Source organism: Salmo salar, chromosome 27, assembly GCF_965601325.2.
Source record: "Salmo salar chromosome 27, fSalSal1, whole genome shotgun sequence".
In the NCBI taxonomy this organism is placed as follows: Eukaryota; Metazoa; Chordata; class Actinopteri; order Salmoniformes; family Salmonidae; genus Salmo; species Salmo salar.
Window position 1 is genome coordinate 32,675,827 of NC_138317.1, and position 16,930 is coordinate 32,692,756.

Here is a 16,930-nt window from a genome sequence, read left to right on the forward strand (position 1 = left end):
GAAGGGAGAAGGCGCGAAAAGATGGATTATAGGAAACGCTTGATGATCCTCCAGGTAGGCCTAGACGCTAGGCCTAGACGCACCATGTCCTCTATATGCTCTCTTTGTACACTTATTCAAGTGTATTAACTGCTTTGAAATTGCCCATATAATTGAACAACTTTTACAAAAGACTAACATGTTTTTGGGGCATCCAATTAACATTTCTTCCGATGCAGCGGGCGTCGGAGAGCACCGGGAGGAGGTGGTCCGTGCTAGAGCGAGATGAGGAGCCTGAGATGATCAACATCAGAGACATCACCCAGCAAAAGGTGTAGGCTTTATTTATACTGTTGGGCTTTCACAGGTATGATTACTTATATAGTGAGTAATGAGTGGGTTAAAATAGAGAGGTATAAAAAAAAAATAAAAAAAAATCAGAGTTCTTTCACAGAGAAATCACACTACTCAGTTTTTTCAAACTATTTTCATACAGATCTTCATCACTGATACTGGTACCTGGGGAGATTATTCAATTATTTTCACCTGTCCAGGAGACAGTTGGTTAATCTAGATGAATACCAATAATGACCTCTCACTATACCCTATAGGATGACTCAGACACTGAGGACTATGTCTCCCAGGTGCTCATGGGTGCGCTGCTGGAGAACTTCCTGTTCAAATTACTCATCATCGTCATGATTGTCAGCAACTGCATCATTATGGCCTTGCAAACCGATGCTATCATTGCCAAGGTAAGTTATGGTCACTGAGGACACCTTGTTGTATGGTGGTATTGAACATTTTGTGTTGTGGATATGTGGTGGTGTAGAGATGTTATATGATGTACTGTTTTATCTGTTGTTTTATATGTAATGTGGATGCTTTGGTGTGTTTGGACCCCAGGAAGAGTAGCTAATGGGGATCCTTAAAAAATGCTAAATATAAAGAGGTATTGTAGGCCTACTTTCAAACTGAAAGCTCATTTTCTATGACAAGTCAACAGATAACAATTCACTGAAATGCAATGGTATGATTTGTTCATTGTAGAAGTATGACATTGCGTTCAGCGTCTGTGAGCATATTATCCTCACCGTTTTCATCTGGGAGATCCTGGTCAAGTGGTACTACGGCTTCAACATCTTCTGGAAGGTAGCGTCTGGTCAGGAGATTGATTTCACACAACCTATTACTTACTGTGGCCTTCTCAGAGACCATTGTGGTGTCATTCTTCTCTCTCTCTCTCTCTCTCTCTCTCTCTCTCTCTCTCTCTCTGTCTCTCTCTCTCTCTCTCTCTCTCTCTCTCTCTCTCTCTCTCTCTCTCTCTGTCTGTGTCTCGTTTTTGGTGTTTCAGAATGGCTGGAATGTCCTGGACTGTTTGGTCACTCTGGCTCTGATGCTTGGACCCCTGATCTTTCCCCAGGGTGGGGACAGTTTGCTAAAGGTCATCAGGTGAAGGAGTACCCCTCATACTCCGCAGAAACGCATTAGTGGAAACGTAGGGTGAAACGTAGGGTGTCAGGGCAGGTCTGGTTGTAACTAGATATGTTTGAGTTGTGTCGGGGACAATTTTACCCTTTTAGCTAACCCCAACCCTTTTTCTAATCTTAACCTAATTCTCCTAACCTGCCACGATAATTCTCCTAACCTGCTACGTTAGTTCTCCTAACCTGCCAAGTTAATTCTCTTAACCTAATTTAGTTTTAGAACAATAGTTTTTTTGTGTGTCAAACATCAACATGAAACATTATTTGTTGTGTAGTTCTTGTTGTGTGCTGCTTTCCCACTGGGCAGACACTTGTTGAATCAACGGGATTTCCACAACATTTCAATGAAATGACATTGAACCAACATGGAATAGATGTTGAATTGACATCTGTGCCCAGTGGGTTGTCACTCCGTGTTGTAATGTGTTATTTATTGTGTGTGTGTTCCAGGGTGTTGAGGGTAATCCGTAGTATCAGGGGTTTTGCCTCCATGCAGGGTATGGCTATGATGGTCACCGTCATTATGCAGTCCATTCCAGACATGGCCAACATCTTCTTCCTCCTCCTCATCATCATGCTTGTAGGTGTTATATCATGTACCAATTCAACCTCTCTCTCTCTCTTTCTAATTCTCTCTCTCTCACGTCATCATCATTGATCTTTAATCCATTACCACTTCTTCACCTCATTCTCGTGACTTTGAATGAGAAAAGAAACATGAGAACAGTCAAACTATGACGCCCCAGTTCTTGCTCGTGTTTATAGTATTTAATATGTTGGTTTGTTACTATGGCCCCAGATGAGTATGTGATGTTTCAAGGAGTGATATGAGACCATATGAATGGATTCTACAACTGCTCAGTTGTCCCCTGTGTTTGTGTCTAATGTCTCTGTTGATTTTCTGTCTGTGTCTGTCAGGTGTTTGCGGTGTTCGGCGTGACCCTGTTCAGTGCTGCTGTCCCATCAGCCTTTGGGGACCTGTTTTCGGCCCTCTACACCCTCTTCATCTGCATCACCCAGGACGGATGGATGGACATCTACAGGGAGTTTAAGGCGTAAGTGACACAAGGCCCTACATTTCCCCTCATCCAGTTCATACAGTATGTCCTTGGATAAAGATTTTGAAAAGCAAGAGGAGATCATTTTATTAGTCTAATGCAGGTTAGCGTTTTTCATCATGAATCTTGTCTCCTATGGCCCTGGAAGAGGTGGTCTTCACTAATATCCCTTAAACAATGTAAATTACGCTTTGGTCCTATTATTGCTCACACAGTTTCTATTTGGTGCAAAATTTAAAAACAATGTAACTTGGAATCAAAATGTCATGCCCATACCCAGCTCTGAAAACATCCAATGTTGGGATGTTTAAATTATCTCGGCTCCCGAAAGGACTGATCTCTATTATACACTGAACAAAAATATAAACTCTATGTAAAGTGATGATCCCATGTTTCATGAACTGAAATAAAAGATCCCAGAAATGTTCCATACACACAAAAGCTCATTTGTTTACATCCCTGTTAGTGAACATTTCTCCTTTGCCATCCATCCACCTCACAAGTGTGGTATATCAAGAAGCTGATTAAACAGCATGATCATTACACAGGTTCACCTTGTACTGGGGACAATAATAGGCCACTCTAAAATGTGCAATTTTGTCACACAACACAATGGCACAGATGTCTCAAGTTTTGAGGGAGCGTGCAATTGGCATGCTGACTGAAGGAATGTCCACCTGAGCTGTTGGCAGAAAATTAAATGTTCACTTCTCTACCATAAGCCGCTTTAGATAATTTGGCAGTACTTTCAACTGGCCTCACAACTTCAGACCACGTATATGGCGTTGTGTGGGCGAGCGGTTTGCTGATGTCAACCTTGTGAACAGAGTGCCACATGGTGGCGGTGGGGTTATGGTATGGGCAGGCATAAGAATTGCATTTTGTAATCTAATATCTTTGTATAAGGCTCGTGAATAGGGACTGAGGGGAATGGGTTGGGGTTATCTTTGTATTCATTTATCTTAAAAGTTGTTCACAAAAAACGAATTTTGTTCTGGAGGCAGCTCTGCCGTGTTCACTAGCTAGCACAGCCAGCTTTAAACCTACCCTCAACCATACTGCCGACCCTAATGCCTAACCTTAAATTAAGATTTACATTTACATTTAAGTCATTTAGCAGACGCTCTTATCCAGAGCGACTTACAAATTGGTGCATTCACCTTATGATATCCAGTGGAACAACCACTTTACAATAGTGCATCTAAATCTTTTAAGGGGGGGGGGGGGGGGGGGGTAGAAGGATTACTTTATCCTATCCTAGGTATTCCTTAAAGAGGTGGGGTTTCAGGTGTCTCCGGAAGGTGGTGATTGACTCCGCTGTCCTGGCGTCGTGAGGGAGCTTGTTCCACCATTGGGGTGCCAGAGCAGCGAACAGTTTTGACTGGGCTGAGCGGGAACTGTGCTTCCTCAGAGGTAGGGGGGCGAGCAGGCCAGTGGTGGATGAACGGAGTGCCCTTGTTTGGGTGTAGGGCCTGATCAGAGCCTGAAGGTATGGAGGTGCCGTTCCCTTCACAGCTCCGTAGGCAATCACCATGGTCTTGTAGTGGATGCGAGCTTCCGAAGATGGGAAAGATCAAGAAGTGTTTGATACATTTTTACAATATAGCACATTTTTACTGTGCCGATATCAAAACGGAAATCACTCAGTTCTACCTCCAGGACAAGACTCATGACAATTAACGTCAACCTGCTAATTGTAGTCAAATGGGGCTTAACATTTTGCAGTAGAGTGAAAAAGCTTATGTGAAAATGCCTACATATTGTACACATAGTTCTATGTATTTTCTCCTTATGTGGTAAGTGTTGTCCTTTCTCTCTGCACTGTAGTGATGAGGGGCTGATGTACGGAGCTTCTCTCTACTTTTTCATCTTCATCACTGGCGGAGCCTTCATCTTCGCCAACCTTCTCGTTGCCGTGGTAACCACCAACCTTGAGATCTCCATGCCCGACTACGACGATAAGAATTCGAACGAGTGTTCGCCGGCGGCGGTTAGTCTGTCACTCTTTCCCTTTTCACATTTAGTGTTTGTCACGTAGTGTTATTTAAATCAAGGCACTGTCTGTAACTTCTTCTTGACCCTCATAAATGTGTATTGTTGATCAAATAAAATAAAATGTTATTTGTCACAGGGCCGAATACAACAGGTGTAGACCTTACCGTGAAATTCTTACTTACAAGCACTTAACCAACAATGCAGTTAAAGAAATAGAGTTAAGAAAATATTTACTAAATAAAGTAAAGTGAAAAAAAATACTAAAATTCAATAAAATGTAAAAGTAACAAGAAAATTACATAACAATAATGAGGCTATATACAGCGGGTACAGGTACCCAGGGGTACAAGTTAGTCGAGGTAATTTGAAAAGTGACTTCATAGATAATAAACAGTGAGTGGGGGGGTAAATGTAAATAGTCCAGGTGGCCATTTGATTGATTGTTCAGCAGTCTTATGGCTTGGGGGTAGAAGCTGTTAAGGAGCCTTTTGGACCTAGACTTGGCACTCCTGTACCGCTTGCCGTGAGTTAACAGCCTATGACTTGGGGGACTGGAGTCTGACCATTTTTTAGGCCTTCCTCTGACACCGCCTAGTAAATAGGCCCTGGATGTCAAGAAGCTTGGCCCCAGTGATGTACAGGGCCGTACACACTGCCCTCTGTAGCGCCTCACGGTCAGATGCCGAGCAGTTGTCATACCAGGCGGTGATGCAACCGGTCAGGATGCTCTCAATGGTGCAGCTGTAGAACTTTTTGAGGATCTGGGGACCCATGCCAAATCTTTTCAGTCTCCTGAGGGGGAAAAGGTGTTGTTGTGCCCTCTTCACGACTGTCTTGGTGTGTTTGGACCATGATAGTTTCTTAGTGATGTGGACGCCAAGAAACTTGAAGCTTGCAACCCGCTCCACTACAGCCCCGTCAATGTTAATGGCAGCCTGTTCGGTCCTCCTTTTCCTATAGTCCACTTTCAGCTCCTTTGTCTTGCTTACATTGAGGGAGAGGTTGTTGTCCTGGCACCACACTGCCAGGTCTCTGACCACCTCCCTATAGGCTGTTTCATCGTTGTTGGTGATCAGGACTACCACTGTTGTCTCATCAGCAAACTTAATGATGGTGTTGGAGTTGTGCTTGGCAGAGCAGTCGTGGGTGAACAGGAAGCACAGGAGGGGACTAAGCACGCACCCCGGAGGGGCTCCAGTGTTGAGGATCAGCATGGCAAATGTGTTGTTGCCTACCCTTACCACTTCGGGGTGGCCCGTCAGGAAGTCCAGGGTCCAGTTGCAGAGGGAGGTGTTTAGTCCCAGGGTCCTTAGCTTAGTGATGAGTTTTGTGGTAACTATGGTGTTGAACGCTGAGCTCTAGTGAATGAACAGCGTTGTCACATAGGTGTTCCTTTTATCCAGGTGGGAAAGGGCAGTGTGGAGTGCAATAGAGAATGCGTCATCTGTGGATCTGTTGGGGTGGTATGCGAATTGGAGTGGGTCTAAGGTTTCCAACATGATGGTGTTGATATGAGCCATGACCAGCCTTTCAAAGGGGGTGGGTATGCGTAATGAGTTATATACAGATTATTACAAGCTAGCTGCCTTTCAAAATCATCAATACGACCACTGCTCTTTCGTAGTTCCCTGTGTATATAGTCCTCTCTCCTCAACCCGTCCCCTCTCACACAGCTGATTCCAGAGGACACGGGAGGCTTGGCGGACCAGAACACCATCCACGTGGAGGAGGTGGTGACCAAGTCCAACATGACCCGGCGCCAGAAGCCCTGGACGGCGAGCTGTCTAGAGAACCTGACCATGGACACCTTCGAAGAGCTGGTCCTTGTCATGGCTGCTATGCAGAAGAACATGGCTGCCTACAGGGAGATAAGACAAGAGCTGGACAGGTAGGGTAACGGAAGTCTCTGTTCTAGCTAGAAGCTATTGAAGCCACTATACATTTTTTCATCGTCCATCACAGTAACTGATGTACGTTTCCAATTGGCTCATTCATCCCCCTCCTCTCCCTGTAACTATTCCCCAGGTCGTTGATGTAAATTATGTGTTCTCAGTCAATTTACCTGGTAAAATAAGAGTTCCATAAAGTAATTGTGATACCAAGAAATTGTTTTTCAATCTCTATTTTTCTGATTTCAATTAGACCATTTTTTCTCCCTTATAAGTAAAGATGGTGTCTTTAATGAAAAAAAATATTGTCTTTGTACAGTGGATGTACTGTAGGTATATGTCCGACCACGGGTATGTGTTTATCCACAGTATAGTGGAGGAGGTGCACAGCCTGTCGTTCAATGTAAAGCAAGAGCAGGAGGTGATGATGAGGAACCATATGGCTGCGACCCTCCAGGACAACCTATTGAATAATGATATCGCCACAGGCCGCACCGGAGACATACTGTCCACCCTCATCACCCTGGAGAAGGTAGGAAGGCAGTGGACATGGCACCCTATGTAGTGCACTCATTTTGACCAGAGCTTTATGGGTACACAATAGATTAAATGACTCTTCCTAGAGTTGTCTATAAGCTTACATTCACTATTCTGTTACGTGTCTCTGTGTTTCAGGCTCATGTCATAGACTCGAACACAGCATCTGCTCACCTGTTCCAGAAGGGAAACATGCATCACGCAGCCATGAGGCTGTCCATGGACAGCCAGATGTACTACCAGTCTACTTCTACACATATGAATGCAGGACACAGTAACACTCCCAGCACACACCACAACACAGGCTGAACATACTTTTAACAGGAATTTCTTCATGTCCCCAATCATTTGGCTTTACTGATTAGCTTGAATGGTCTCAAAGATAATGATAGATCACATGGCTAAATCAGACTCAGGCTTGCTGCACACATTTCCACATGCAGATCAACATTGACCATGTAATGTGACATCAAAGAAGATTTAGTTTCTTGATAAAAAAAGACTGACTGAGGTAAATGATCAAAGGTTTCAAAGTATCTAAAAATATATACCAAAAGGGATAGAACTTGGAGTCTATTAACAGCATCTTTATAAATACTTTTATTTTTAGGTATAATATAACACTTCACATGTATTGCACAGATGTCTAAATAAAAATGATATGTTTGAAAAACATTCTAGTACAAAGCTTATGAAAAAGGTATTTTCCACATTTATTACCGAATACAAAATCAATCCCATGTCTGACTGTCACCTCAGGATGATCATTTCATGGGTCCGTCCCTGTACTGTTGGAAGGGTTTGTAAACGTCGAATTAAACACTTTCCATATTCAGACTATAATAATTATTATGTGGGTGTTTATTTGTCCCATTTCATACATGTACAAGTGTGTATTAATACACGTGTGAATTGGAAATGTGTTTTTTTGCATGTCCCAACTCACCCTGAACCACTCAGAGAGTGGGTCATGGCCGGGGTCTGCCATTATCAACAGCGACCCTGGAGCAATTTGGGTCAAGTACCTTGTTCTAGCAAACTAGCAGACAAAGTTAATATCTTCATGTTAAATGGCCCAGCGGCTAATTGCTGTTGCCAAATGATTCTTTGATAGCGATAGCCGGCGTGGGTCCAATATGGGTCCAGATGTAGCCCTTCTCTGGACGGATAGGAATGGTGGGGTACGGGCAGCTCCTGGACTTGAAGTACTCCGAGGGGGCGTGGCACACAAACTCCAAGTACTCCATCTTCCTGGGCAGATCCTCCTCTGGACCTATAGACACAATCAGAAAATCAGTAATGGAAACAAGTACTCCATCTTCCTGGGCAGGTCCTCCTCTGGACCTATAGACACAATCAGAAAATCAGTAATGGAAACAAGTACTCCATCTTCCTGGGCAGATCCTCCTCTAAGACACAATCAGAAAATCAGTCATGGAAACATGATCAGCTAGTAGTGGTCTTTGAGTCTACTGTGACATTACTCCCATATACACAATGTTCAAAAAGAGACATAACTTTTATTTCTGTGTGCTCAAATGTAACTTTAAAAAATGTGAGATAAATACTTAGATTCAATCATCACTCACCAACAATGTAAGTGGCTGGATCAAACAGGTCCTTAGGACTGGCCTGGGTTGGTATTAACCAAGTCAACGCTGCACTCTTCTCACAGTACTGGTCCTGGATGAAACCTCTGATCTGTGCATAGTACGGCCTCCCATCATCCTCGTCTGTCACTTTGATGACGTCTCCCATCTGATAATACACACCCTGCACAATGACACACGAAGGCAGAAAGGTTGCTGACAGCTATCCATATCTGTGGCATACATTATACAACAGATATGTTTGTTATGTTTGCTAACATATTGTACAGAAAGGATTTATAAAAAGTAAACATACCTTATAAAAGACTGATTCTGATGTGATGATTGTGGAAACAGATTCTGGTGCTTTGATTGGCTGTGGGGGGGAGGATCACAGATTTGACCACCTGTGACTTCTGACAATCCAACAAAAAGAGAGTTCCTGTGTATTTCAACTAATAATATACTTACATTTTTTAGTTTGAATATGTGTCTTCTGCCTTTTCCTTTGGTAGACACCTTTTTCTCAGAGGCAGGGGCTTTGTACTTGGTGCTCCTCAACCGTGCTGATCTCCTGTGGATCTCTTGTTTAGACTGTGGGCAAGATGTGTCTATCAGGGTGACAATGTGTAAACATGCATGTATTGTTTTCTGTTTTGTCTTGTAAATTTAAGAGTATGGAGTTACAGTCACTATGGGGAGCACAGTACAGTACTTTATAGTGCAGGCCTATGTACACTGAGTGCACAAAACATTAGGAACACCTTCCTAATATTGAGATGCACCCCCTTTTGCCCTCAGAACAGCCTGAATTCATCGGGGCATGGACTCTACAAGTTGTCGAAAGCGTTCCACAGGGATGCTGGCCATGTTGACTCCAATACCTCCCACAGTTGTGTCAGGTTGGCTGGACCATTCTTGATGCACATGAGAAACTGTTGATCGTGAAAAACCTAGCAGCGTTGCAGCTCGACACAACCTAGTTCCATACCCCGTTCAAAGGCACTTAACACTTTAGTCTTGCCCATTCACCCTCGGAATGACACACATACACAACCCATGTCTCACGGCTTAAAAATATGTATTTAACCTGTCATCCCCTTCATCTACACCGATTGAAGTGGATTTAACAGGTGACATCATCAATAAGGAATCAGCGTTCACCTGGATTCACTTGGTATGGAAAGAGTAGGTGTTCCTAATGTTTTGTCCACTTAGTGTATGTGCTCAAAACGACAAACAACCTGCTTGCCCCCGCCATTATTCTGTAGTGTGTTGGAGGACACCGAGGGTCCAGATGCTCCACTGCTGGTGCTCTTCCCCGTGCAGTTATTGCACAGGATCTCTCCTTGGTTTCCCTTTTTCCACATAGACGATGAGTTTGTTTTGCAGACAGCGCAACATGGTTTCAAACCCAGAGGCATCTTGAAAGTGTTGGCCAGCGAAATGATGAATGTAGAAGCTAGCTAGCTATTTAGCTAACTGCTTTCTGGCTAACAACATCAGCAACAACAAAAAAGAGCAACTCGTCCGCTCGCGCAGACAAACAGATACAGAATGCAAATCAAATAACACCAGCAATAATCGAAAGCTATGTTTAAAGGAACAACACAGATAACCTGTCCATAAAATGTATTTTCCTTCTTTCAGATAGCTAGTGACGTGTTGGAGCACTTAGCAAAGTGTAACGTTATTGCGCCTCCTACTGTGATGGAGTGTATCGGCAGCCTTATATTTATCTAGCAGGCAGGCTTATAAACGCTTAGCTACTTCTTTGTAAAAAAATCAAGCAAAAAAAAACCGATAATATTGTCTGAAACAGAAGTACATTCGGTAGCTAGCTACCTTAGTTTGGGTGTGAGAGAAAAAAAAACATCCAAGCAAGCTTACTACGTCACTGATCAAAAAGTAGCGGGAAACTTCCACTCCTCGCAACTGTATAGCAACCGTTGCTACCAGTACCACTGAAGAAACGTCCTTATCCATGTAAACATGTCTGGAGACAACGCGGAAGACAAAGTTCATCATGCATCTAACAGCAAAGGCATCTCTCTTCCAATGACTCGCGTGAAACTGATCATGAAAAGTTCTCCCGACGTCTCAAGCATCAACCAAGAGGCTCTTCTCATCACCACCAAAGCAACAGTACGTTGAGTTTAGTTTACTGGCGTAGTTATGCTAGCTAGCCAATAGCTAGGCCTGCTAGCTAGTTTTGCAGTGAGGCATTTTCATATAGGCAGTAGTAGCTAGCTACTTCCATTAGTTCAAGCTCGTGAAGAAGGTAGCTAACGTTAGCTAGCTAACCCTGAATGGCTGTAACAGTTAGCCAGCTAGCCCTGCACTGACATGGCTGTAGAGCCTCAACCAAAATAGGATGTAAATAGGATGTACTTTACATCCATCAGAGCCTTGTAAATAGAAGACTGGCCTCCACTATAGTGTCACTGTTAATAAATGGGAACTGTCCTATGTAATAACAATTTAATTCATAACACTCGTGTCTTGTAGGAACTGTTCGTTCAGTACTTGGCTCTGTCCTCGTTCAACAATGGATCGGGTAAAGACAATAAGACACTCTTGTACAGTGATCTGGCCAATACTGTTGCGGGAACAGAGACTTTTCAGTTTCTCACAGGTAAGAACTAGTGTTGCCACCACCACGTGACTTACATTCTCTTCTCTCTGAGCGTACAGTAGATAGTCAATATTGACTATCTGTTCATTATACTGTTGCAGATATCCTACCAAAGAAGATATTCGCTCGAGATTACCTGAAGCTCATAGAGGAAAATCCAATTGAGGAAGCAGACAATTGAAAAGACATGCAACCCTTCAAGCAATAGTGGTTGCTAGCATGGAGTCTGTTGAATCTTTTTTTCTTCAGCTCATTCCTGAAGTAGATTACATCCATACTACTTCCAGGTGATGGCATTGTGTAGGCCTACATCTTCCCTGAGACGTACTAGAGTATATTATGTTTACTACCATTAGTTGCCCAGTCATCCGGATAATGGTTATCCAGTTTGGGGTCAGAAAGAATCAGTATGTGAGTTGACTACAGATAAAGCGTTAAAATCATAATCATATGTTGACCCAGATTCTACATCCATACTACTTCCAGGTGATGGCATTGTGTAGGCCTACATCTTCCCTGAGACGTACTAGAGTATATTATGTTTACTACCATTAGTTGCCCAGTCATCCGGATAATGGTTATCCAGTTTGGGGTCAGAAAGAATCAGTATGTGAGTTGACTACAGATAAAGCGTTAAAATCATAATCATATGTTGACCCAGATTCCACCCCCATATTCCCCCCTACAGCAATCACCTGCTGCCGAAGAGAAACGTCCGTGCTTCCTCTGGTTTTGATACCACTCGGTGCAAATAGTGCAAGCTTTCATCTGTTTTGGGCATTATTTTTCTAAACAAGATCTTGAAGCAAAGGTTGAACAAATCAGGTATTCCATACAAGCGATGCAGTTCTCAGGTCAAACCAAATTGACTCATTCGTTGTGTCCTTTTTATAAAGAGGAACCCCAATGTGCAGTCTTTGCTAATGCTGACTAACTACTTTATATGATATACCTTTCATTCATAAACAATGTTGCTAACTAATCTTTAGAGATCTACACATGCAAACCGAATCCTTTTAGCAACGTGACTGAGTATAAAAGACACTTTAGACTTTTGCTGTGTTTAATGTGATATATTTACCATATTACTCAGTTAAAACCATTGGTAGTTTCAGTACTGGGTGGTTGCAGGCAGCACTAATTTAATATCGAATCTCTTATTTCATTTTTTAGTAACAGCTCCTCTCAGATTGTGATGACTTTACGAGGACAGGCATTGCAATATTTAGGTTTATGTGAAGACTGGACAAAAAACCAAATCATCACAAACAGACTTAATGCTACATTTATTAAATCAAAGTGTAAATATGCTACTGTGTGTGGTTGAAAGCTGTAGCGTGTATTGTCTCAAATGGAAAGAATGCACTGAACTTCAACCGCTGTGTATATATTTTCTACAAGTGTTTGTAACAGCAATTTCATCCCATCTAACGATGGAGACTTGCCTTTTGTATGTTTTTGTGTTCCATAGTTTAGTTAATGAAAATAAGATCTTCATGCTATACAGATTAGGTGTCATTCCCTATTTGTGTTGCATTATTGTTTTCACCTTGTTGCAACAAAGCATTTACATATAAATGTTACAATTTTATACCACAAAATATAAGTGTCACACAGTTTTACTTCAATAAATAACATCTCTTTATGGAACAGGTGTGCATGCTGAGTATAAAAATAGATTTTATTTCCATCAAAATCTCCTTGATGCTGTAGGCTTTGCATGCAGTTTGGGTTTCAGATAGGATTAAAATACACCTAATAGGAATGTGACTACGGAGGAATAAAATACCTAGTTCATATACAGAGAAAGTGCACCTCATGCTTTGTAAAGGTTTTTTTAAACCCTGAGTTTGCATGCATTGTTAGTGGGATATATTACATGATGGTACAGTTCATTCAAAAGCTGACAAAAAAATAGCCTGAAGAACACATCATTCACTGTGCCATTAGTTTGTCAAGTCGGAGTTGCATGATGTGTAAAGACTTCTCTAGGCTGGAGAACTGTTCCTCTAGGAGGGCTGCCACGTTGTCTTTTCCATTGATGGAGTCCTTCGTTTTGGCAATGTGCTCCTTTATACTAGAAACAGACATTTATAAAATCACAAAAGGTTCTCATACACATGAACCTAAAAACAGGTTTCATACATTTTACCATAATGTACTCTGAGCTCCTAAATATTTACATTGACACACTATCAATTACACACACATTAGTATTTACTTGTATATCTTTGTATTTTATGAGTGTGTGACTGTTCTTGTCTATCGGTGTAACAGTGTTTTGTTACTAGTCATGTTTTTGTGTGGACCCCAGGAAGAATAGCTACTGCTTCGGCAAAAGCTAATGGGGATCCGAATAAACAAATACCAGCGAGATTGGTTCAAACTGTATCGTACTAGAAAGAGAAAGTCTGATCTCATTAAATTGCATTGTAATGATTTGTAATGAATCTCATACCAGGAGTTTGGTTCAGCCAGATGTGGGGAGGGCTGAAAAAGTAGAATGTGAAATGATTCACGCGGTGTTTGGACGACTGTTGCCGTTCTGTTCTTAGACCCCTCTACTCAGTAGGACAGGTCCTGACTAGTGGTTGATCATGCATGACTTCATCTGCTAGGAATTCAACAATGCTGGTTGGAGCAGAAAGCACCACATACCCTTCTACATCTGCATTGCTTACTGTTTGGGGTTTTAGGTTGGGTTTCTGTACAGCACTTTGTGACATCGGCTGATGTAAAAAGGGCTTTATAAATACATTTGATTGATCCTTTAGTTCTCTCACTCATTTACATTTACGTCTTACGACTTACAAATTCCCTACACATTATCCTGCTTGCACAAGTCCCTAGAGGAAGTTCACTCAATTCCCTTTGATGAACTAGCTTCTACAATCATTGAATTTCTCAATAGTTTTACTATGCCAATAACAAACAAAATCACTGTGTTAAGAAGGGCATTGATATGAGTGCTTGAGTATTCATTCTTTAGGAGTAAAGCCTAGAGCAAGCCTACCATGCCATCCACAAACAGCAGGTGGAACAAGACTAGGGGCCAACTCAGTGCTGTGGTGCAGTGAGTGAATCTACCCCCTCACCTTGAGAAAGTCCAGTGCTCCGTCCCCTCCCCCTCACCTTGAGAAGGTCCAGTGCTCCGTCCCCTCCCCCTCACCTTGAGAAGGTCCAGTGCTCCGTCCCCTCCCCCTCACCTTGAGAAGGTCCAGTGCTCCGTCCCCTCCCCCTCACCTTGAGAAGGTCCAGTGCTCCGTCCACTCCCCCTCACCTTGAGAAGGTCCAGTGCTCCGTCCCCTCCCCCTCACCTTGAGAAGGTCCAGCGCTCCGTCCACTCCCCCTCACCTTGAGAAGGTCCAGTGCTCCGTCCCCTCCCCCTCACCTTGAGAAGGTCCAGTGCTCCGTCCCCTCCCCCTCACCTTGAGAAGGTCCGGTGCTCCGTCCACTCCCCCTCACCTTGAGAAGGTCCAGTGCTCCGTCCCCTCCCCCTCACCTTGAGAAGGTCCAGTGCTCCGTCCCCTCCCCCTCACCTTGAGAAGGTCCAGTGCTCCGTCCACTCCCCCTCACCTTGAGAAGGTCCAGTGCTCCGTCCCCTCCTTCCTCTTCTCCTCCAGTGTGAGGAACACCTTCTGCATGGTCTCCGTCGTCTCTGTCACGTTCAGGTAGTCCGCCCTCACCACCTGCAAGTCCTCCAAGGCCTGCTGTTTAAACGAGGCTGAAGTTCCCCCCTCTACCACCACCTCGCTGGCCAGGGACACCGCCTGCAGGGCCGCCCTATTTTGGAGCACCAGCAGACGAGACTGCTCAAACTCCTCCGGCCCGGCGATGTCGTCCCAGCAGACTGGGGAGGCCGAGGGCAGCCAGAAGCGCTGGGAGCAGTTGACAGGGTTCTCCGGAGTCTCTGTCACAAAAGGGCTGTCGGCGGGGAAGCTGTGGAGTAGATCCTGGAGGTTGAAGGAACCGGAGCCCCACTCCCAGTCTCCCTGCATGGGCTCCCCGGACTCTGGGACGGGCGTGGGTCCCACCTCCGCCCCCACCGGGTACCAGGCACTCTGGAGGCAGCAATAGAGGCAGAGCCAAGCCCAGCTAGTTGTTCCATCCTGGAGCCACTGCATCACGATGTAGCTGGACTATTCTTGTTCCCCAGCAGTGTGTCTATTAGCCTGGCAAGCAAGGCTACTGGGCCTGAGGAGTAATGCAATGGGCATTGTCATTTAGATAGGCCTAATTTGTGCCGTTAGAAATAAACATGGTACCAGTCCAGCAGTGAATCATTCATCCAGGAAAACATGAGCTCATTTCCAAGCCACAGGACTTTTTGTTTTGAACATTACAGTTCACAGTAACTTTTCTGTATTTCTCATATACAATACATGATGTTCTGCAGACAGAGGTTAGTGACTTTAATCCGTTCTTGAACAACGGTCACCTACTTTTTCCTGTGTATTTTCTTCCTGCCAGTAGGGTGGTCTAACAGTAATGTTTGGCATGGTGGCACTAGGGCAGACTGTCTAACCAGTTTTCCATGTTATGTCCGTGCTGCAGGCGACAATATGTGTTTAAAAGTATTTCCCTGGTACTTACAGTACAAATGTAAGCCTACAATGATTTGCAATAATGTTGTGGGACCATCACTGTTAAATACATCTTAATGCAACCACCTGGACATAGGTGACATATAAAAAACTAAATGCAAACACAGTGGGCTACTCCACTGCTTATGTTATGAATAAACAATCATTTAGATATTTGGTTCAAACGAAATTGGGGTGAATCGAATCATTACCGCCAGGCGGTGTAAAACAATCCTAATCGTTCAGCACTGCAATCGGTTCATTGTGCAAACTGTCATAATTTGTCGTATCTTCACGTTTATACAATAGCTTCTCTAAACTGTCAAGCAAAGCAAGAACATACTTACAAATGTAATCAAACGGCGTATTGCAAATGTTTTACTCCAAAGATTACCTTATAGAAGAAAATTCCGGAGACGTACGCAGTTTAGTCCGTCGCTTGTGCAAGTGAAGTCAAATTACACATGGTGAGCTTTTGGAAAGTATGACTCGCTCTCTCCCTCTTTCTCTCTCAGCGGGTTGAACAGTCTGGTGTCAGAGCATTTCGTGTTATTCTGTACGTAAATCCGAGACATAATTTAGTATGATATGTATGTTACATATTCATTTGTAGAAGTCCATCACCCATTTCGTATAATATGTTACGAATTCTAGCTAGGTGGCTAACGTTAGCTAGACTAGGAGTTAGGGTTAAGGTTAGCTAAAATGGTTTGGGTTAGAAGGGTTAGGGTTAGCTAATATGCTATGTAGTTGCAAAGCAGTGAAAAAGTGAGTAGTTGAAAAGTTGCTAATTAACAAAAATTGTCCATGATCCGATTTGAACTCTCAACCTTTGGGTTTCTAGACGTTCGTGTTATAGGCTCACCCACCCTACATTTGTGTTTGCCTTAAGTAACCATACAAACATGAGTATCCCGGATTTACGTTTACTATGTTACGTCTAGTCTATGAGACCAGGCCGAAGAACAAGCAAAGCACCATGAATTTGTCGAATACCAACAGACTGCGATTTTGTAGTGTAATTTTGCTTGTAAAGTGTAATTCGGTTTCTTAAATTGGTACTTTTACTTATCTGGTTTATTAATTATGTGGTACTGACAGCTGTAATTTTAGAAGCCAACTAATACAACAATTACCGAATAATTTGTCCTATAAACATATCTTCTGAAAATTGACTT

The 16,930-nt window shown here is 43.2% G+C and overlaps 4 protein-coding genes across 5 annotated transcripts; 2 read left to right on the plus strand and 2 right to left on the minus strand.

Annotated features, from left to right (window-relative positions):
• The first annotated feature begins 348 nt into the window (after positions 1 to 348).
• On the plus strand, positions 349 to 7,425 carry LOC106588917 (cation channel sperm-associated protein 4). The gene is made up of 10 exons (XM_014178464.3): positions 349 to 363; positions 591 to 734; positions 1,030 to 1,131; positions 1,334 to 1,431; positions 1,917 to 2,046; positions 2,385 to 2,521; positions 4,352 to 4,514; positions 6,193 to 6,407; positions 6,778 to 6,940; positions 7,084 to 7,425. The coding sequence occupies exons 1-10, from the start codon at positions 349 to 351 to the stop codon at positions 7,252 to 7,254; spliced, it is 1,338 nt and encodes a 445-aa protein (XP_014033939.3). The 3' UTR covers positions 7,255 to 7,425.
• A 96-nt stretch (positions 7,426 to 7,521) lies between these two features.
• Positions 7,522 to 10,202, minus strand: LOC106588918 (GATA zinc finger domain-containing protein 1). The gene is made up of 5 exons (XM_014178465.3): positions 9,779 to 10,202; positions 9,006 to 9,128; positions 8,851 to 8,910; positions 8,535 to 8,718; positions 7,522 to 8,218 (listed from the first exon to the last, which is right to left on the minus strand). The coding sequence occupies exons 1-5, from the start codon at positions 9,956 to 9,958 to the stop codon at positions 8,028 to 8,030; spliced, it is 738 nt and encodes a 245-aa protein (XP_014033940.1). The 5' UTR covers positions 9,959 to 10,202; the 3' UTR covers positions 7,522 to 8,027.
• Positions 10,203 to 10,329: 127 nt separating this feature from the next.
• On the plus strand, positions 10,330 to 13,558 carry LOC106588921 (chromatin accessibility complex protein 1). Its single transcript, XM_014178468.3, has 3 exons — positions 10,330 to 10,679; positions 11,043 to 11,169; positions 11,271 to 13,558. Exons 1-3 carry the CDS (start codon positions 10,527 to 10,529, stop codon positions 11,348 to 11,350), a joined length of 360 nt encoding a protein of 119 aa, XP_014033943.1. The 5' UTR covers positions 10,330 to 10,526; the 3' UTR covers positions 11,351 to 13,558.
• si:ch211-57n23.1 (uncharacterized) lies at positions 12,826 to 16,288 on the minus strand. 2 transcript variants are annotated; one of them, XM_014178466.2, is made up of 3 exons: positions 16,147 to 16,288; positions 14,746 to 15,363; positions 12,826 to 13,246 (listed from the first exon to the last, which is right to left on the minus strand). In XM_014178466.2, the coding sequence occupies exons 2-3, from the start codon at positions 15,291 to 15,293 to the stop codon at positions 13,105 to 13,107; spliced, it is 690 nt and encodes a 229-aa protein (XP_014033941.1). In that variant the 5' UTR covers positions 15,294 to 15,363; positions 16,147 to 16,288; the 3' UTR covers positions 12,826 to 13,104. The 2 variants fall into 2 exon arrangements, with proteins under 2 accessions (XP_014033941.1, XP_014033942.1); XM_014178467.3 differs by having other exon boundaries at positions 16,100 to 16,214.
• Positions 16,289 to 16,930: the final 642 nt, after the last annotated feature.